The sequence below is a fragment of the Tyto alba genome, unplaced genomic scaffold (genome assembly GCF_018691265.1).
Source record: "Tyto alba isolate M040663 unplaced genomic scaffold, T.alba_DEE_v4.0 Super-Scaffold_32, whole genome shotgun sequence".
Lineage (NCBI taxonomy): Eukaryota > Metazoa > Chordata > Aves > Strigiformes > Tytonidae > Tyto > Tyto alba.
In genome coordinates, this window is record NW_024881307.1 from 6,990,787 (window position 1) to 7,009,843 (window position 19,057).

The following is a 19,057-nucleotide window of genomic DNA, read 5'->3' on the forward strand; positions in this document are numbered from 1 at the left end:
CAATTAAGCATTCATCTTGATTTGATTAATCTGGGTTTTTCCATTAAATGCAACACTAATGGTATGTTGCGAAGTGGTTCACCTCTACTCATGAGAGGTGTTTGGCATCCCTGAAAGGATGAAATTCTTTTAATGGACTCCTGACCAAAGAACTGACCAGATCCTTCCTTGTTCTTTTTACGGGAAGAGAAATTTGTGAGAGCAAACTATGAGGCTACAGCAATTCAGTGATTAAAACCTGAACAGGAAGATAGGAATGCCAGAATCCTAAACTAGCTGTGCGGCCTCCAACAATTATTTAGCTGGGAATGAAGCTCCAAAGTCAGTATTACTTGTGAAAATTCATTATGGTGGTCTGATTTTTAGAGGAAGGAATGGTAAGAGGTTTAAGAGATTAAGTTCATGTAATGGTGTGAATAGGTAAGATATAATGGTGCTGTTATTAATGCTAAGAACTTATTTGAACTCCCATGGCAAGTCTCTCTTGGCCTTCCTTTGGCTTTGCAAGCTATACTGGAAGGGCCATCTCTTATTTAGTAGGAAGTACTGTATTTTGATAAAAACAAAACAGAAAAAAGAGTTTCTTTTTTAAATGAAGGACGTCCTCATTTAATGAGGCTTGAAGTGTTTACAGGTGTTTCCTCATAAGTTCAAATTTAGTGACCCCAGGGAGTTGAGATTCTCATAAGGTAGGAGCAAACACTCAAGTTTTGTATTTTAAAAGCATAGCATATTTAAAGGGACAGGCAGACAGCCTGTGGGCTGGTTCAGTCCAGTTGAAATAGACGGAGCCAATAGTTATGCCATCTGAAGCAGCAAAATGCTGTTTTACGTGAAACAAGACCATCCTTAGTGCCACAGAAGGTCAAAATCTAACTAAAAGGCCCTTGTGTTTTTTCTGCTATACAACCTTTTCATCTAATTTTGCAAATCCATGGTAAAATCCCCATGAGTGACAGGTTCCAGGTTTGTTTGTTCAAATACATTTTGGTGATATCAAGGGCCTTTCTGTGCATAATATCTTCCAGAGTTCACTGCTCTTGGAGGAACTGTTTAGCATCATGAAGAACAACACAGAGCAAGGGAAAATATAGAAGTGGTTGTGGTTGGAGGATGTGATGACATCACAGGGTTCAGCGGGAACATGGGGCTTTTAAAAAGCTGAAAGAAACATCCTGACAGTTAGTTATCACATCCCTGTAAAGGAGTCAAACACACGTTAGCTATTAAAAAGCCAAGCTATCTTCATCAAAGAGAAAAAAGATTCCGTCCTGACACAGAATATGCACTGGCAAAAATGTAAGTGAACTCTGATTTGTTTCTCATAACCGCGATAGAGGCTGAAGACTGTAATGAATAAATGAGGTTTAGCATAGCATGGGAGACAATACTCATGAAAAGATGAATGGCTCAAGAGAGGCAAATGATAAGGCATGATGCTAATTTTCCAGCAGGGATATTAACACAGGGCGGCATTGCTGCTTTGTTGGCTTTCATCACTATGAATCAAGTGGAAGACTATGATTCATAAAAACAATAACAGGATGCAGGTATTATATCAAAGGTTACAGTGGTTACATACCAGAAAATTTTCCTTTTTAAAAGTGAAACCTGTGAGAAATCTTATTTCTGTGCCTTTTTTGATATGTACATTTTTCAACTAATAAAAAAGATAAGGAGCAAAGCAGTTGAGGGTAATACAGTTATGACTTTACAGGAAATCAGTTTTCTTGTTTTCAAGATAATTTCACTCCTCTTGGCCCACCTTTGCTCAAATAGTTTACTGCTCATAATACAGGTAGGTGTTTGCCTCTTGCAAGATTTTCATTCTCACTGTATGGATATGTAGATGATGCTTGCTCTTGCAGCTGTGCTGCCATCCTTTTCATTTCACCACGCTGTTTCATTAACCTGGAATAATACTGTATACCTGAATGGAAGAAGCTAATTTCTTAAACACTTGCCAGTGACTTATCTGATATGGAACTAACATCAATCTTCTTTATATAATAGCCTATATGTTGTCCAGAGGCTAGTTTACTACTTTCTGAGCTTGTTAGCAGTTAAGTCTGTTTTCTCTGTTATACATTTCTCCTGCTTTTTTCCAGTTGAACACTTTGGAAGCTCAAATGTATATTTGTGAAATTATATTGTAGACTGTAACATGCTGTAGCTTATGACTTATAACGCTCTGACTGCTTATTCAATTGTGTTTCAATTTGTCTGACAAGTATTAAGCAGCAACTGGGAGCACTATGGCAACACACACTGTTTTCCCTCTTTCTCTTGTGCTGTTTTCTGAATCAGTAGTTATATGATGTGGAGTATACTGCAAGATGATTAGATTCAAGATTTGAATCTAATCTTCCATCTCAGAAGTCCATTAATGGTTGGTTGTTTGGTTGTTTTTTCTGCAATGACAAAGCAATACTAACAACCTGATGTTTTAGGTAGCACAAAATTGGTAACTGAATTGGTACTTTTCCTTTGCATTTTTTCTTTGACATGTGCAGTGCTTTCAGAGGTAAACAGGGATTACAAGCCTGTATGAGAAGAGATCAAAACCTGTATGTTGATGTCAGCCATTCCCTGTTGATAGTTTCTAGACCAGACAACTTCTGGCCAATACCTGCCTGTCCCTCCATGCTCCCTGAGCTTCTCAGGACTTGAATCTCCTGTTACAGCAATGCTTTCTGGAAGTCTTGAAAGCCTGTATGAGACATTGTATAACTGCCTTGATTTGACTTCTGTTGCTGAGGAAATCCTTTTCACACTGGTCAGATTAAGCAGCCCGTGGAATGGACAGATTTCTCTCTGACTCCTGGGCTAGTTGCTAGACCAGCCTGGTATTATGTTTCTAAGACACAGAAGGGGCCAAGAGAACATTTCTATAGGTGGTTTCCTGGCTGAGTCTGTTCTCACTGTTGGCATTTGCCATCTTTATCTGCTGTGTCATTGCATGTTTAGGGTTCCTTTTTCCAACATGGAACAATTATCTTATTAACCCCACTTCTTTTATATACCACTGCAGTAATGAATTATGTGCTTTGGCTTTAAAGGTAGACAGGAAGAGTATTCTGATAACTGGGATGCAGGCAGCTTGAGTGCAATTGCCTGCTCTACTGGAGACCCCTGTGCAACTGTAGGTAGAGTGCTCAGGTCAGTACAGGTATTCAGGTGCCACGTCCCAAAGGCTCCAGTGGAAGTTAGACTTCTCCGTATCTCTGTGAGTCTCCCTTTGGTGTCTCTGGTGCACCTATATTTTGTGTTAATGTGATCAGCTGTGGCCTCAAGTTTCCTGCACCATCTGGTTCAAACCACTTGTGACCACTTGGATGTTCCAGTGCCCACATGGAGCCATTGCCTTACTCTAAAGTACAAATTGGTGCAGAGGAAGTACAGATAACCAGGAAATTTGGTGTGTGCTTGCATGAGCCCTAGGCTCATGTGAGAGCATAAAAGCTCTGCTCTGCGCCCTACCTAGGAAACAGGAGGAGCTTTCCTCTGCCATGCAGACAGTCATCACAACTAAAACCAAAATGAGTTACTTGGGTATTCTGTCAAAAGGGCACCCTGGATAGATGGGCTATAAGTCAGTGGGGAGCTTCCGAGGGCTGGGTGAAGCTTTTCCCCAAGTATGGGAGAAAGCATCCCATATTCAGTGTAGAAACAGATGGCTTTAATCCTGACAAGGGCAACTGCTTTGTTTTGCACACCTGTGCTACTGTGCTGCCAGACAGCCAGGTAAATGAGACCCAGGCTGACACCCAGCCATGCACTCCTGGGAATGGATATCAGGGCCTGACATTTCTCACCCTGCAGGTAAATTAATTCCCTGTGGTCTAAGCTGCTGTACTGTGGAGTAACCAGACTAGAGAGGCATATGACCATGTAGTGGGATACATGTAAAAGAGACTTTATCCTGTTTGGGATCTGTCAGAGACAGCACTCGCACTTGCTGTCAGAGACAGCAAGGATGTTGCAATAACTGAGCCGAAGGAAGGCAAAGGAAGGCACAAACTGAAGTGCTAGTGAAAGGCAACTGGAGTCAGGCACTTAATTTCCTAAGGCTTCTTTGCAAATTTTGTAGTATGGACCTGGTTTCTGGAAGAGATTGGCTTAAAAATCAAGACAATTATTAAGTCTAACTTAACATGTTTAAACATCAGGATGACTAGGGCATATGGGGATACAAGTAGGTTATGTAGCATTTTCTTGCTGGAGGAACCAAAGGGCATGCTGGATGCTAAAGCATTCATGCCTTACTGGTAAAGAGTTGCATTTGCAATTCCAGTCAAGCACAGTGTCAGGTTGAAAGCAAAGGCAGATTACCAGTGTGAAAAGAGACTACATAGGAGTCCTGGAAACCTCTTCCATCAGGATGCCTTGACTTGGATTAAAATTGTTTTTTAGAAAAATAGGAGGTTTCCAGAGGAATGGTATAATTTCTGTATGTTTTCTCCAGTTATAAAAAATAAAACACAATGACAAAAAAAACACTAAAGAACAAAAAATTCTCCTGAACCAAAAGATCAAGAGTGACAGAAGAACTCATTTAAGTAGGTGTGACCTCACCAGAGGGCATTTCTCATGGGCACCTTCTGAAGGACATTTTCCCGCTTCTTCAGGGGACCCTTCTGTAGAAAGCCCTGCAGGAACAGAAGGAGAACTAACAGACCTTGCCCTCAGCTGCTATGGTCAGAGGCCCTTGTCCTCCAGGGAGTCTCGCATGGCTGGCCCTGTGCACTGGAAATCGCTCCCTCAGGGTCACGGCACAGTGCACTTCTTTGCAGGAGTGGGGCCCAGAGCTTCCGTTCAACAAAACCCCAGAGAGTGTCTCAGCCTGAAAGCATCCCCTCCCACGGTAGAAGTGAAGTGACTGGTTGGGGCTTCCCAGCTTTTGGCAGGATTCTGCTGAATGGAAGCAGGCCTGCTATGCAGGCCAGCAGCCCTTCAAGGATGGCAAATTTATTAATGGGCAGCATCAGCTACATTCCTCTTACGTGTCTTTATGCAGATAGTTACCTTGTGTTGTATTTTGAACACAAAATGAATGGACCTTTCATGCACGTGGTTTCTGTTATGAGGGGATATGCAAGGAGGTTGAAATTCTGCAAGAGTTTCACATTTAGGTGATGCTTTTGGCTACATCAAAATGCTTTGGACACTCAACTCCTGATGCAGTCCAATGGGACTTCACATAAGGCAGACATTCAACTATACAGTGTTCCACTAACTGCTTGGATTCCCACGTAACTGAGATATGTGAATTTGCACCTTTGAAAACCTCTTCCTAAATGCTTTTTAAGTGCATAAAGCCTTTTCTGCCCACAACAGATGTGGGGCTCTATACAGCCTTTCTGAAAGTATCAGATAATGAGACTGAGAGGTGAAACTGCAGTATGCTGCACCTTGTGAGTTTTAATTTTGGCAAAACCCCACTGGGAAAGATGGATAGTATGAAAGTTGAGGCCATCCATGCTTTACAAAGCAGGTGTCAGGCTCTATGAATGACCACATAAGCAATTAAATGGAAAGCTTGCATTACTAAAATGGAAAGAATATTATGGGCTGAGAGGAATTGGGATGTGCGGGTGAGACTTATGGTTAAGACACTTTCTGTCTATCTCAGCTTCCCCTTTGTAATAGGGGTTCTCTTGTTCTGAAACAGATAATTTTTAGTAGCCCTCACCACTACGTGGCAAATGCATCCAACTCTTATTTGGCACTTGGAAGCTCTTATTATTTTTTGGTTATAACAATCAAAGCATCAGGGATTACTAGCCAGCCGTTCATGTTATTTCCCAAGTGTCTTCAGATCTGCCCTTGATTTTGTTTCTATCCAAGTGGAAAAAAAGTAGAAAGTTAACATTTTGTTTGCCAATCTGTAACAGCTTCCTTGTGTCGGAACAGAATGTAGGTTCTGCACAGTGCTCTTGGGACTTCCACTCATTTAGATCATCCAGAGGTGTGAAGGAGGCCTTTTTTAAAAGGAGACCTTTTTAAAAGTAGTCAAAAGCATACTGTGCCCCCAGGAACGGTGCAGGCAGGGTACAAGGGCACATAGATCTGCTAGAATGCAAGGCTGATTTGATTCTTAGCAGATAAACATTAAAATAAGGATACTGGACGTAATTCTGAAATATACTACTGTCAAACTGATATGTTTCACTGACTTTGGTAGTTAGTGCTATATAAGAGAGCAGAAAGAGACCTAGTCAAATGCTGTACTGAATTGTTGGTAAGCAAGTGAAATATTTAGGCTATCAATTTAATTATGCTCAGAACCCTCCTGAATTCATTTCCTTATGCTGAGCCATGAACCATCACTTGGCTCTTTTGCTCATGCTCTGAGTTCTTCTGTTTATTGTAGAGCAGATTCTCTGCCCAGATGTTTGCTTAGTGCTTTGCATTTAACTTAATCTTCATTGAAATGCCCACCCATAGTGCGATAAACAGTTTAGGCAATAATTTACTCCAGTTTTCCTTGGCAGGGTTGTCTACAGAAAGTAATGGTAACACTTCAAAGGAGATTTGGAATATGTCAGATGCACAAAAAGAGCTGCATGCTCAATCCTTCAAATAGGACTTGACATGGAAACCTGGGGCCTTGAGACACACAATTTCAGATAGAAAGGCTATTGACAAGGTAATGAAGCAAGCAATAGCTAAATGGAATCCAGATGAACATTTTCTGAGTTGTTGCATGAATTATTTGGCAATTCTGTACACGTGATTTTGTGTCTGAGCACCGTATGGCAGGTTATTAATTCTTCAGCCCAGACAGAGAATGTATTTAGCCAGGTCTGTATTAGTCAGTTTAGGCCAGGTATCAAGGACCTGGTGCTTACTAGCCAGCCAAGCCTGTTACCACCAACACAACTTCCTAAGATTGATATTTATAGAAATAAATGATTTTTGTTTCCAAGGGTATGAGTTGCAGATGGATCACTTCAGTGTTTCACTTTTGACTGATCAGTCAGATCAGTTAAAAAAGGGGACACACCCTGTGGATGAAGCTGAAATGAAGAACCTTTCTCCTGACTGACTCTCTGTCATGTTACTACTATCTGGCATCTTGGACCATTAAATGAATTCCAGGGCTTTCTTTTCTTGTCCTGGACTTACCACAAAGCAGACGAAGAAAGATCACTCTGTTTTTTTCACTCTTAGTAACATATTGAGGGAAACTGTAATTAGCCAGCAAATAAGGACAGGGCTCATCATCTCTGGTCATGACCAGGGAACGCTCACTCTGCAGTGGACTTTAAGCCTCCCAGCTGGATGGCTATGCTTGAGGGAGCACGCAGTCCTGAACAAATATTACACTATTTATTGCCTTGCATAAATGGGTACTGGTGTTGTCATTAGAGTCAAAGAATCCAAGCTCTGTTGCCATGGGAATGGCTGCAATTGGGTTACCCTTCCAGCACCACCTAAATACTCCTGTGGGGTCAAGCAGGTGGTTGTCCTAAGAGTGGTGCAAACAAAAAAATCCCAAAGGAATAAGGACCGTTTTCCTCCTAGTTGTGTAGATTTGTAAATTTCTGAGTTTTCAAGGGGAATCTAACTGCTTAAGGACTGCAGATCCTTCTTTGCAAGGATTTCTAAAACCACTGAAAAGTGATTTTGATAGTTCTATGAAAGAACTTACCCTTGGTCAGCTGAATAATTTAAGAGATCTACCAACTGGGTGTCCCTTCCCTTAACTTTGTAGAGGAATCCTGGCAGAGCTAAGAATTGGACTTATTTCCTTGTCTTTCCTTGCTGATCCAATACTATGAATGCTTAGGTAGGCTGGATGTAAATATGAGATTCAATAATTCTCGTGTGATGGATTGCCTGCCTAGCTGTTAAGAGCTACTTTTTATTGAAGTACTTGTCACAGTGATCCATGATGTACTGTGGAACATTATCAATATCACAAAATCAGCCATTTCAGTTCAGCTCTGATCACATGATTAATTTCCAAAGCAGCAACAGACCCAGAATAATATTACTAGCTTTAATACTTTTTTTAAAAAAATAATCTTTTTGAATGGTTCTGTATCTGAAGTCAATGTAAAATGCAGACAACCATGGTGAAATATTTAGTCCCTTGCTAAATGGGCATTGATGTCTTATTGTAAAAAGGTTTTGATTAGAGTCTAAGCATCCAAGTATATACGAACCTAAGCCACTTTTTTCTTTTTATTAGTCAAAGTTCATGTGAACGATAAAAACGTCAGCAGCTGCCTGATGTAATTTAGTCTTCAATATCCAAGCCAGAAACTCACTAGTTTGTTAACTGAAATCTAATTTTTTCTTGTTATTCAAGAGTTACTGTTTGCTTTTTGGTGTTACTGCAAATAAAAAAAAGTTTTCTATTGTGTTTCTTTTCTTCTTTCACCTCCAGTGCAATAAAAAATTGAAAAGAGAAAAATATTTACACTGCTAACGCTGATCAATTGATAAGCTTATCACATGTCAGCGTGTGAGCAAAGAAACAGTAAATCTTCTGAAACAGTGACAAGTGTGTCATTTGCTCTTGCAGGCAGGTAGTCATGCAAACTCTGAAGATTAGCAGTATATTTCAAACTGAAAATTGGCCTGATGGGAAATAGTTCTGAATTGTTTGAAAGGATGAAGGTTTAAACTGATCTGCATTTAATGTGTATGTGAAGACCTGTGGTGCTCGTATGAAGTTTAGTGATCTGAAACTTGTCACGCTTCAATATTTGCAGTCTTCCAACAGCTGCTTTGCCATTATCTTCCCTCCACTTTCAGCAATAGTTAAATAAAAATGTAGAGGAAGATGCACTTTGAAGTTGCTTGGTTTAATTGTTTGGCAATGTCTTGGTATGCTTTCCCTGTCTGACCTATTACTTAGACCAGAATTTCATGGAAGTTATTAAGAAGCAGGTATTTTTAAAAGGACTGTATCTGCATATAGATACTGTACTGATGAAAATCTGGGGATGACAAATACAATGCAAAAATGGGATACTGCTGACTTCTACACTAGATGCTTCAGAAATCTCTCGGTTAGGTTCTCCAAAGCATAAAACACTGAAGGCTGGGGTTTATGGGATTACCACCCAACACCTTAGTCTGCTCAGTGTTTTGCTCACCTTGGGCAAGGGATCTTGTGAAGCATGTTCCTGGAGCTCTTGTCAGCCCATGAGATGAACAGCAGTTCACAGCAGGATCCCCACTGGCTGTGCATGCTATGGTCAGCACAACTTGGACTCGTATTCAGCAGGATAAATTGTATTTTTTCCTGGGCACAAACCAATTGGCAGAGGGATAACCAATGTAGAGAGATGAGTGTCTTGACCTTAACAACAACAGTAATGGAATAGTCAAATCTTCATTCACAGTCTACTGAAATTGGCAACAGTCTGTGCAGTCTGGGCACTTTCAGGCTGAGTTGCAGACCATTCTGGAATCAAACACCATTATGGGCTTTCTTCTGTTGTCACTTTGATACTTAAAGATACTGGAACTGCTGAATTTGGTACCTTTTCTTTAGCTGTTGTTATCCAGCCACTTTGAAAGATTACTTAAAAGACTTCAAGGTTTATGCTAGGCTTTTGTCGACATTCAACAAATACAGTAAGTGATAACATTGAAAGGAGCCTGAGCGTATGCACACACCATGGATTGGTAAGGCAGCCTGACAAAAGCATTGCAATGAGCTAAAATATATTTACACATAGAAAAACCTATTGGAAAGCTTCCTACTGATTGGATTAGATTCATTCTTTCTTGACTTCTGATGGTTCATACTGCTCCAACTTCAGAGAGCAGTTGCAAACCAAGATCCAGTGCCTATTAAGGAACAGCGTATGGCTGTTCCGTGGTCCTTGAATTGTATGAGATAAGCTAGAACACAGCGGGCACTGGACCACATAAGCTGCTGTCCCTTTTATTTGTTTGAATGGAATTTGGGCATGCAGACCTTGGTGCAGCTGCAGCTCATGACTTAAATACGAATATAATTGAAACTTGGTCCAAGGCAGGCATCATAGTTTTTCAAGGGAACCCTGCTATAAGGAGTTGGAGACTACTAAATCCAGATACTTCCTTTACAAGGGTATTCTAAATGTCATTATTTCTCAAAATGCTTTTATTTTAAAATGATCTTATTTCTTTTGCTTTATGAGGAATTGTACACTGAAGCCAAAAGTAAGTAATTTTGCTGTGGTTCATCTGTAATTCTCAGACCTGGTACAAACTTGAACAGTGGAAAAGCAGCTGTGCTAGCATTATTTTTATTTCTGGAGGTCAGCTTGGGGGAACCGAAATATGTTCTGCAGACTTTGGGTTTTTTGGTTGTGTTTTTTTTTTTTTTGGTTACTCTGCTTACACCGGAAACTCTGAATAGGTATATTTGTCAGCTTTTACAGTAAATTTCTTCTTTCCCATCCCCCAAACCTGGAGCCAGAAACTGCCATCCTTCTCTACCCTAATACAGCAAGAAGGCCCTTTGAAATTGGTGTGATGACTCAGGGATAAGATACTACTCAAGAGGTACAGTTCTGCATCTCATGCAACCTATAGCAGAGCTCGTATTTGCTTTGGTGGAGTTAGTGTTTTCGTACAGCATAAAGAACAGCGGCAATGTCACACTCTGAAGAGCTTTTCAGTAAAGCACAGATAAATAATTTCTAAATGGAAATAAATCTCTTAAAAGACCAAGAAAGCACCTTTGTGATGGTCTTTATTTCAGACCTCTTGTCTAATTTGAGCTCCATTTCAGAGTTCTCAGTACACCTCATACCACAGCACTTTTTAGCACTGTATTGTTTGCAGTCAGATAAATTAATACCAATGAAATTTAAAAAACAAATTGTGAACTGTATTAAAAGCCCTTGTGGATGCTTCTACGCAGAATTAGTGACCTTAATTCTCTTTGTAAACTGCATTTCCAAAGCCACAGGATTAATGAAAATGCAAGTAACCCAATTTAAAGTCCCGCAAAGAATGTCCAAAGAAAGAAAAGGTAGATAAGGCAAAGGCTGAAAAATACTATTTTCTTCAGCTACTATTTTAGAGCAAAGTATTTTCCCAATATGCATAAAGATAACAAAGATAACAGGTCAATGCATAAATGTGGTGCTGTCTGATACCAAAAGAATTTATAATGGCCAATCAAGATTTCATGATTAAGTGGTATATATGGAGTCAGAAAGAGTTAATGGTAGAGCAAAGTTTAAGGGAAAGAAGTAATTCATTTTTTTAAAAAGAAATTAAAGCAGAATTGTTTATTCTGTTAAATAATTTTTGAGATTGACTTATAATGTCCGTATTTAGACTAAAGTTTTACTGCCCCCAGAAAGTTGTAACAGAAACATCTCAGAGTGTATATAATTGCATGTAACTGGGAGATATGATCAGAAGTAAAATGATTCATCATGTTCTGTGATGTGAAGCACAGAATGTAAATCTGCATAAATGCTTCCTGGGTGGAATAATATTTTAAGTTTAAGATTTTAGCTGGATATGCACCTGTACTTCATAAAACCAAAGGCCAGTTGTGATCTTTAGGAATGGATACTTATCAATTAGTATATTTACAAATCAAAGTGCAGTAAAAAGGGGTAGGTAGCCACTACTGCTATCAGTGGCTTTACAAATATTGGGCCTCCCTGACCTTTGATATCCTATGGTTTCCTTCTGCTATCACTTGCCTCCAAATAATTTATGTAAAATACGGAGTTGATCATATCAGCTTATGAAGAACTGTGCTTCCTCTACTTTCACTTGTCATAAGGCTTTGTGATAGGCCTTTTTATCTGGCTGTAAGCTTTACTTTTCAAAATGGATTAGAGTTTATGGTTATAATATCTGAGATGTGTTGTCAACATAACTCTCCATAAAGCTGTGTCATGTCCCAGTTCACGAAGTTAGAAACCTTCTGGCCAGACTGAGCAAAGCTCTGTTTGGAACAGAAACACGACTCTGATCCAGCATGGCACTTAAATATACCTGCCTGTTCTCAGAAGCTATGAGGTGTACATGTCAAACTAGTGATGTGTTAAATGAATTTCCAAATGAGGATGCTTTTCTAATTTGTGCTGCATTTATAGTTTGTGTACAGAATATAATGTATTTCCATTGAATATCTATTCTATATTTTTTTTTATGTGTCTACATGGCCAGCAATTATGTTGTATCATGGGCTAGATATCTACTAACCAATCTGTATGATATGCCTGTTGGATATACTCAGTCTGATTTGTCCTTCAGGTGGGTATAAATTGCTGCACTGCAAATCAGTGGCACTGAAGCAACATAAAGCAGACACACAGAAGTGAAGTCAGGAGGAATAAAATAAACATGCTATTTTTGTCAGAAGCCTAAAGAGAGCAGAATCTCGGGCTCTCGGGGATTAAGGAGTAAAAAAAAAAAAAAAGAAGTAGAACATCACAATTTAACACACTGAAGCCTCACTGAAGGCAGCAGAATGAAAAGTTTAGTCTAGAGACAGTTTGAGGAAAACCAGCATTTGTTTGTTGCCTCTGTTTTTGTTTTTGTTTACCTAGTTGGTAAGTTTTGAAGAGGGGATGCCCTTTTTCACCTCCCTTCAGAGTGTGTGGCTCACCACTACTATTCTCATTTCACTTGTGTATGAAATATATCGTCATAGGGAGGTGGAGGTCTGTTAATAGCTGTTGCTTTTAGGAATGAGTGTTATCCTCTGCCTAACAGCAGCAACCCCTTTTCCTCGTAATGCATCCTCCCTGGCTTTCATAAATGTCTAGAGCAATACACTTATTTCTTCAATAGAGCATGTTCATTACACCCTGTGCCTGATAGGACATGGCTTCTGCAGACCATAAAAACACCTGCCAGCATGGCAGGGAATCCGCCAGCTCTGGCTTCCAGACCATGCTGGCTGTGAGGCCTGCTCAAGCTCTCATGCTCTGCATTATGTATGAATGCTCTTCTGCAAAAGAAGGGAGCCGAGTTTCTCAGTATTGCTTCAGCTATTTAACAGCTGGAGGGAATTGCAAGTGCATTTATTTCGGGTTAGGTTGTCTTCGTGATACATCTGTGTGATTACAGCATCCAAGCAGCAAAGGTAGAGAGAAGGCCTATGCCATCTGACATCATGTATGGGCCAAAAGACTTCATTAGCTAAGGAAGCAAATGTTTATGAGTCCAGACTCCAGCAACGTTGACTAGAATAGCCTGTGGATAAGCAGGCTGCCATGGGGATTTTGGCTCCATGCAAACGGCAAGAAAGGAAAATAAATGTCACCTGCGTTTTTTTTTTTTCACCCAGCTTCTACTCCAGAACAGCAGCCACAGCCTCGCCCCTATCAAGGTGTCCGTGTCAAAGAGCCAGTGAAGGAGCTATTGAAAAGGAAACGGGGAAATGTTCATAATGCCAATGCAACGGCAGCTACAACGGTAGGAGAAAAAACAAACATAGGTAGAAAATTCTTCCTCAGCAGCTAAATGATTGACCAGATCTGGCAGCAGCTGGCAATACTTTGGCAATGAAAGAAATCTTTGCGTCTCTAAAACATTTTGAAGGCAATGCAACCTCATGTCACCTGAAGATACTGTTAAATATATCTTTAGGTGAAGTGCCTTTAGGGTGCTGAGCACCTTCAATCACATTGACTTCAGGGAAGGGTGAAAGTGCTTTGCACTTGTCAGGATCTAATTCCTAGGAACAGAAAGTGGCTTGGAAGTTAAATAGCTTGTTCCAGAGCACAAAAAAAGATCAGCCAGAGCCATCCTTGGCTATCTGCTTCTTAGTTTCAGTCTACCTCTATCTGTCCTCCCAGGAAGAAGCAGATTGACTGGCTCCTCTCTGAAGAGGAATTTCCTCTGCAACACAAGGTTTAAACACTGCGTAAGGCCCCCTTGAGCTGAAGGGACAGGTGGAGTTTGGCTAGGCCCATGAACAGGGCTGGGATTCTGTGTACTGGCTGCCAGGCTCAGTTCTTCTGGCCCCTCTGTAGAGGCAGGTGGGAACATTCAGGCACTACCGTTGAAGTAGGAGCTGATAAACAGCTGATAACAGCTAATGTGCTCTGTCCCTCAGTGCTTCTCAGAGGGAGCTGAATATAATGCTTATGATCTTAATCCCTGGATGTTTTTATTCTCTCTTCTAGGTTGTTTTGCCACATCAGCCGCTTCCTTCCTATTCACCAATGGGTAATGTTTCCCTGATTTTTTGTTTGTCAGACATGCTGCAGGGGAGACTATTCTGAACTGGGCTTTAACACTCTCCTGTTTTTTTAGGCCAGCCTTGCATTGATACGGATGTTGCTGCCTCTGCATTGCCTGTCACAGATGAAGGAGCACTCTGTTCTGGCTGGATTTCCCAGCCCTCTCCTACATCCTTACAGCCTTTAACTCAGTGGACCACTTACCCTGATTATGTGTCCCATGAAGCAGTCAGCTGTCCATACACAGCAGATATGTATGTTCAGCCTATGTGTCCCAGTTACACACTGGTGGGACCTTCATCTGTTCTGACTTATACTTCTCAACCGCTGATCACCAATTTTGTAAGTCAAAAATACCTAGGTATAAATGACAGCAAATTCCCCACCTTCCAGCAAGAGCCATGGTATAATTTATTTAATTCCTATAATGTTATGTGTCTTTGCATCCATCCCACATAGTTGTTCTAGAACTGGCTCTGTCTGCACTGTGCTGGACATTAGTATGGTTTGAGCAGGACAAAATGTGGTTGTACTGAAATCAGGTATACTTCACTGCTGTTTCCCCAGCTCTCTGCACTCCTCCAGGCTTTCCACATTATTAACACATACACCATTCATTGCTGTTGTCCTGGGAAATGAGTCATCTCTCATCAAGTCAGCAGCAGGGCTGCCATCGCCCTGAGTTTGTTCAAGTCTGTGAACAGTTATTTACAGTAGGAAAATAGTTTCCAGCTTGAGGATAATAATGGGGAATGTTATATTTACTGTTGTTATCACTTCCAACTTGAGGAGCTCTTCTTCAGCTTGGAATTGGAATACCTGAGGAAACAGAATGAAAGTAGTTCATAAAGTAGGTGCACATTATAGTCAATAAATGCTGTTGTCTGGACACGTACTTGTGACACAGTCCCACATGAGATCTGAGCAGTATCCAGGGGATTCTTCACTATTTAATTCCAAACTTAAAAACAAACAAACAACAAAAGTAAATGGGATTCCAGGAAACACATCTACCAGGTGAAGCAGGAAGAATGAGTTGGCAGTAAACTTCTCGAAAATTCTTACTTAAAGAGCAAAGAATAAGGCCAAAATAGCACGTAAACAGCAGAATATTTGGTTTCAAGCTGGACAAAATCTGTTTGGCTGACTCAAGATGACTTGTTCTTCTTTAGAGGAGCAGGGCAGAAAATTCTGTTTCAGCTGAACTCAAGCAGATTATTTTCCTTTTAATGCTTCAGTTCAGCTGCTGGACCTGACCCACCAGGCCAGCAAAGGCCCATGCCTACGTCCTGTGGCCTCCTCTGGTAAGGAAGGGCTGTTGATCCAAATATGTCTGCCTTGGCTGACAGAGGCTGGTCAGGATGGAATGTCACAGAGGCCAGAATAAGCTACCTTCAGCCTTGTGGCATCAAAGTTGTGCCCATGCATTCAACTTGCAAGAGGGACTGTCAAAGGCAGCACTTATCCACACAGGGTGTAACTGTCCCAGGGGCTTACAGTGAGGGTGGGAATGGGAACAGAAAGATAGTGGGAACTTAGCATGAGTGTGAGCTACTGGCAGCAAGCACCTGGGACACCCACAGCCCCGCTCTCATGGGAGCCAGCGTGGGAAAACTGACAGTATAACGCTTTACCCAGAGAGACAGGAAAAGGGATGTTAAAAGTGAGACTGAGCATACTTAGTCTGTTGGTTTGTGTCCTCTTCCCACCCCACCTGGCCAATTGTTTTATTTTGTTTTATTTCTCTTCTGTTTTAACAGCCCCGAAGCACCACCCCTGCTGTAGTGCCTCAGCTTGAGGTGACGGATCAGCAGCCACCTCTCACATATTTCCCATGGGCACAGCCCCTCTCTGCACTGCCAGCCTCCACTTTGCAGTACCAGCCAGCTTCTTCCACGCTTTCCGGGCCACAGTTTGTGCCCTTGCCGATCTCCATTCCTGAACCAGCCCCCCAGGAGCTGGAGGATGCCAGACGGGTCATCGGCACACTGCCCATTGAGAAGCTGCTTCTAGAAGATGAAGACAATGATACGTATGTTTTAAACCACGCTCTCTCTGTTGAAGGGCTTTAAGTTGCATATCTAGGGCCTGACCCTCACCTACTCAATACTCTACCTGGCACCACAGTGAGTTTTGAGTACAGAGGAAAAGCAGGCAGGGGGGTGGGGTGGGAACTTTACTTGCGATTTTGGAGTCCACCTCTAGCACAACATGACGTGTGTTGTGTGAAACTTGCTTTGTCCTGGGTCCCAGCACAAGATTTCTCTGCTGTTACAGTCCCTGCTACCTCTCCCAGGCAGGCTTTTCATACTGCATAGTTCTTATGCTTAGCGTCAGCATGAGATGACTTTCATCCTCAGACAGAGGGCATGGTCTCAAATTGAGATACTATAGCGTAGCCACGGCCAACTGTAGCATCTAGTGAGGGTACACTTGACTCTAAATATCGGCAAGACCTAGTTTGCTTTCCAGAGCTCAGTGTAACTGGCTTGTGTGTGTCCTTGCCCTGTCCACGGAGGAACCTCTACCTGATCTAGGCCACTAGAAAATATTTTTGAAGCCTAAATTGACAGTTTTCTTTCCTAAATTGAACTGCTCCTTTAGAAAATAGGAAAATGTAAAGTGTAGTTTTGTTATACTGGTGCAGGTATGTGCATTAGTCTGAAGACAAAAAAGTCAGTACAGCTGAACTAAACACCAGTGCAGTCAGACATGTCTATTTACAGAGCAACACAAAGTAGCCTAGAAGAAATGTTTGAGTTCACACAAAGGTGTAACTTGAAGGTCTCACCTTGTCTGCCACTGGAAGACAGCCATATAGGTGTGGTGCAGTGGTTTGAGGTCATGGTCTTTCAGATGCAGAATGTTTTTGGACTTGAAAATATCCACTCTTGAGACAGGGGGGCTGATTTTGTGGCTGGCTGGTAGTGCTACATATTCTGCCAATGGACAGATCCTGGTGCCACTGAAGTCACTGAGAGTTTTGCCTGAGTCAGGATTGCAACACATGGCCCTATATCAGGAGATCATTGAGAAGACAGGGTCTTCCAAAATCTGCACTTCAGTCTAACGAGGAATTCATGGCATTACTATTAGCCAGCAATACTTTCGTTTGTTCTGTAGCATTTGAGTGTGAAGTTGGTGATGTTGTGCTGAGCCAGGTAACCTTAGTGACCTCTCTTGTGCCTTACTGCTATAGAAAGTTTCTCTGTGCTGCAGTCTCCTAGGCCCCACAGGTGCACACCTTTTCTTTATAGGTTTCTGATTGTCTTTCCTGGAGAATGAGTAGCTTTACTTTTTCCTCTGATGCAACTGTAAATATTATTGTTGATGTTCAGGAGTGCCGTGCCACAGGCAAATGTATTTGCAGGAGATATATCCCCTTCTAACTCTGTTTATTGTTTTCTTAATAAACAAGGGACACTTGGCTGGTGAACACAATTTCTCTGGGTTTTTCTGCTTTCTAAAGCCCAGGATCCTTAGGTGATTTTATTATTTTTAAGACTAACTGCAAAATAACTTATTGCACTGTTTATTACCTGGTGTCCAGCATTCCAGTTACCACCCAGGAAATATTTCAAGTGACCTTGCAGTTTATGCCTGAGTGAGGTTTGCAAACTCAGGTTGAAAGTCTTGAAGACTTTCAAAGCATATTTCGTTATTTAATATTGACAAATCTGGAAGACATAAGCAATAGATCATGTAAGTGATCATAAAGTTGTTTGAAAATAGCAGTAGTTCAGGTGCATTGAAATTAGTGGCTTACATTTGCAGAAAAACCCAGCAAAGAAATTAATTAGAAGGAGCTTAGTTCACCACTGCTTACTCCAGTTTTATAAGTACAAAGACATTCAGTAGCTAAAACTGGGATAATGCAGTTGTGAATCAAGCCTGTGGTTGCTAAGATTGCTTTTAAATTTCTTTCACTCCAATGTATGTAAATTCTGTGTGCAAATATAAAACGATGATGAACTGTTTCAGAATTTCTTTCTGGGTTGTTCTGGTTAGAAAAAGACAAAATCTTTTTCAATAAAGATCTACAGTAACTTTCATATGCCTAGAGTGTTTTATTTCCTGCCCAAAAGGGTAACCCAGCATTGGTTTGACAATCAATTAATTCAATAACATATGTACAGGCTAGAACCACAGATTAGCTGTTAGACTTTCTGATAATTTTTCACATTAAGGCAGACTAAGAAGGAACTCTGTGATCCAAATACATCCTGGAGGCACTGTTTACTCAAACAGTCCGTACTCACAGAAGCACTCCTGCAGCTCAGATGTTACTTCAATCACTGTTCTCCTTCATTGGCATCCCTGGGGATGTGTGCGTGCTTGACTGAAAATCAGACTAGCCATAAAGTTGCGTTTCTACTTCATGAAATTGCGCAGTGTGGCTCTGGGTACAAAATTACCTGAGGAAAGAAACAACTGCCTACCACCTTGTGACTAAGAAGTATCAAATGTTGCTGTCTGGACTGAAACAAACCCAGGGACTGATACTACTGCATGTAGGATTGTCTGCTCTTTTGCAAGGGGGAATTGCAAAGCTACCTGTGCATGCCTGGTACCCTTGCAAATAGGACCTGGGGGAATGGAAGCGGCGAGCAGCTCTCTGTAATTCTCTCCAGCTTCAGCCACAAAGCCAGACAACCAAAGCGAAGCAGTGAAGTGTCTTCTCCATCACTAAGGGCCATGTCACCTACAAGCCCATAACTGCTACAGGTTGTAACAACTCTTTGTCTTATGCACAAGACAAGGACTCAGTCCCTCTCACCAGCAGTTTTGACAAAGTAGATCTTAACAGGCTGTTTACAAATACACCATTTAGAAGAGGCTGTTCATTATTCCAGGTGGTGAGATATCACCAGTGCATACAAGGCTGTGTC

The 19,057-nt window shown here is 41.3% G+C and overlaps 1 protein-coding gene across 1 annotated transcript; it reads left to right on the forward strand.

Annotated features, from left to right (window-relative positions):
- Positions 1-1,158: 1,158 nt before the first annotated feature.
- POU2AF1 (POU class 2 homeobox associating factor 1) lies at positions 1,159-18,220 on the forward strand. The gene is made up of 5 exons (XM_009964457.3): positions 1,159-1,299; positions 13,271-13,398; positions 14,112-14,154; positions 14,242-14,510; positions 15,929-18,220. The coding sequence occupies exons 1-5, from the start codon at positions 1,284-1,286 to the stop codon at positions 16,238-16,240; spliced, it is 768 nt and encodes a 255-aa protein (XP_009962759.2). The 5' UTR covers positions 1,159-1,283; the 3' UTR covers positions 16,241-18,220.
- The last annotated feature ends 837 nt before the right edge of the window (positions 18,221-19,057 follow it).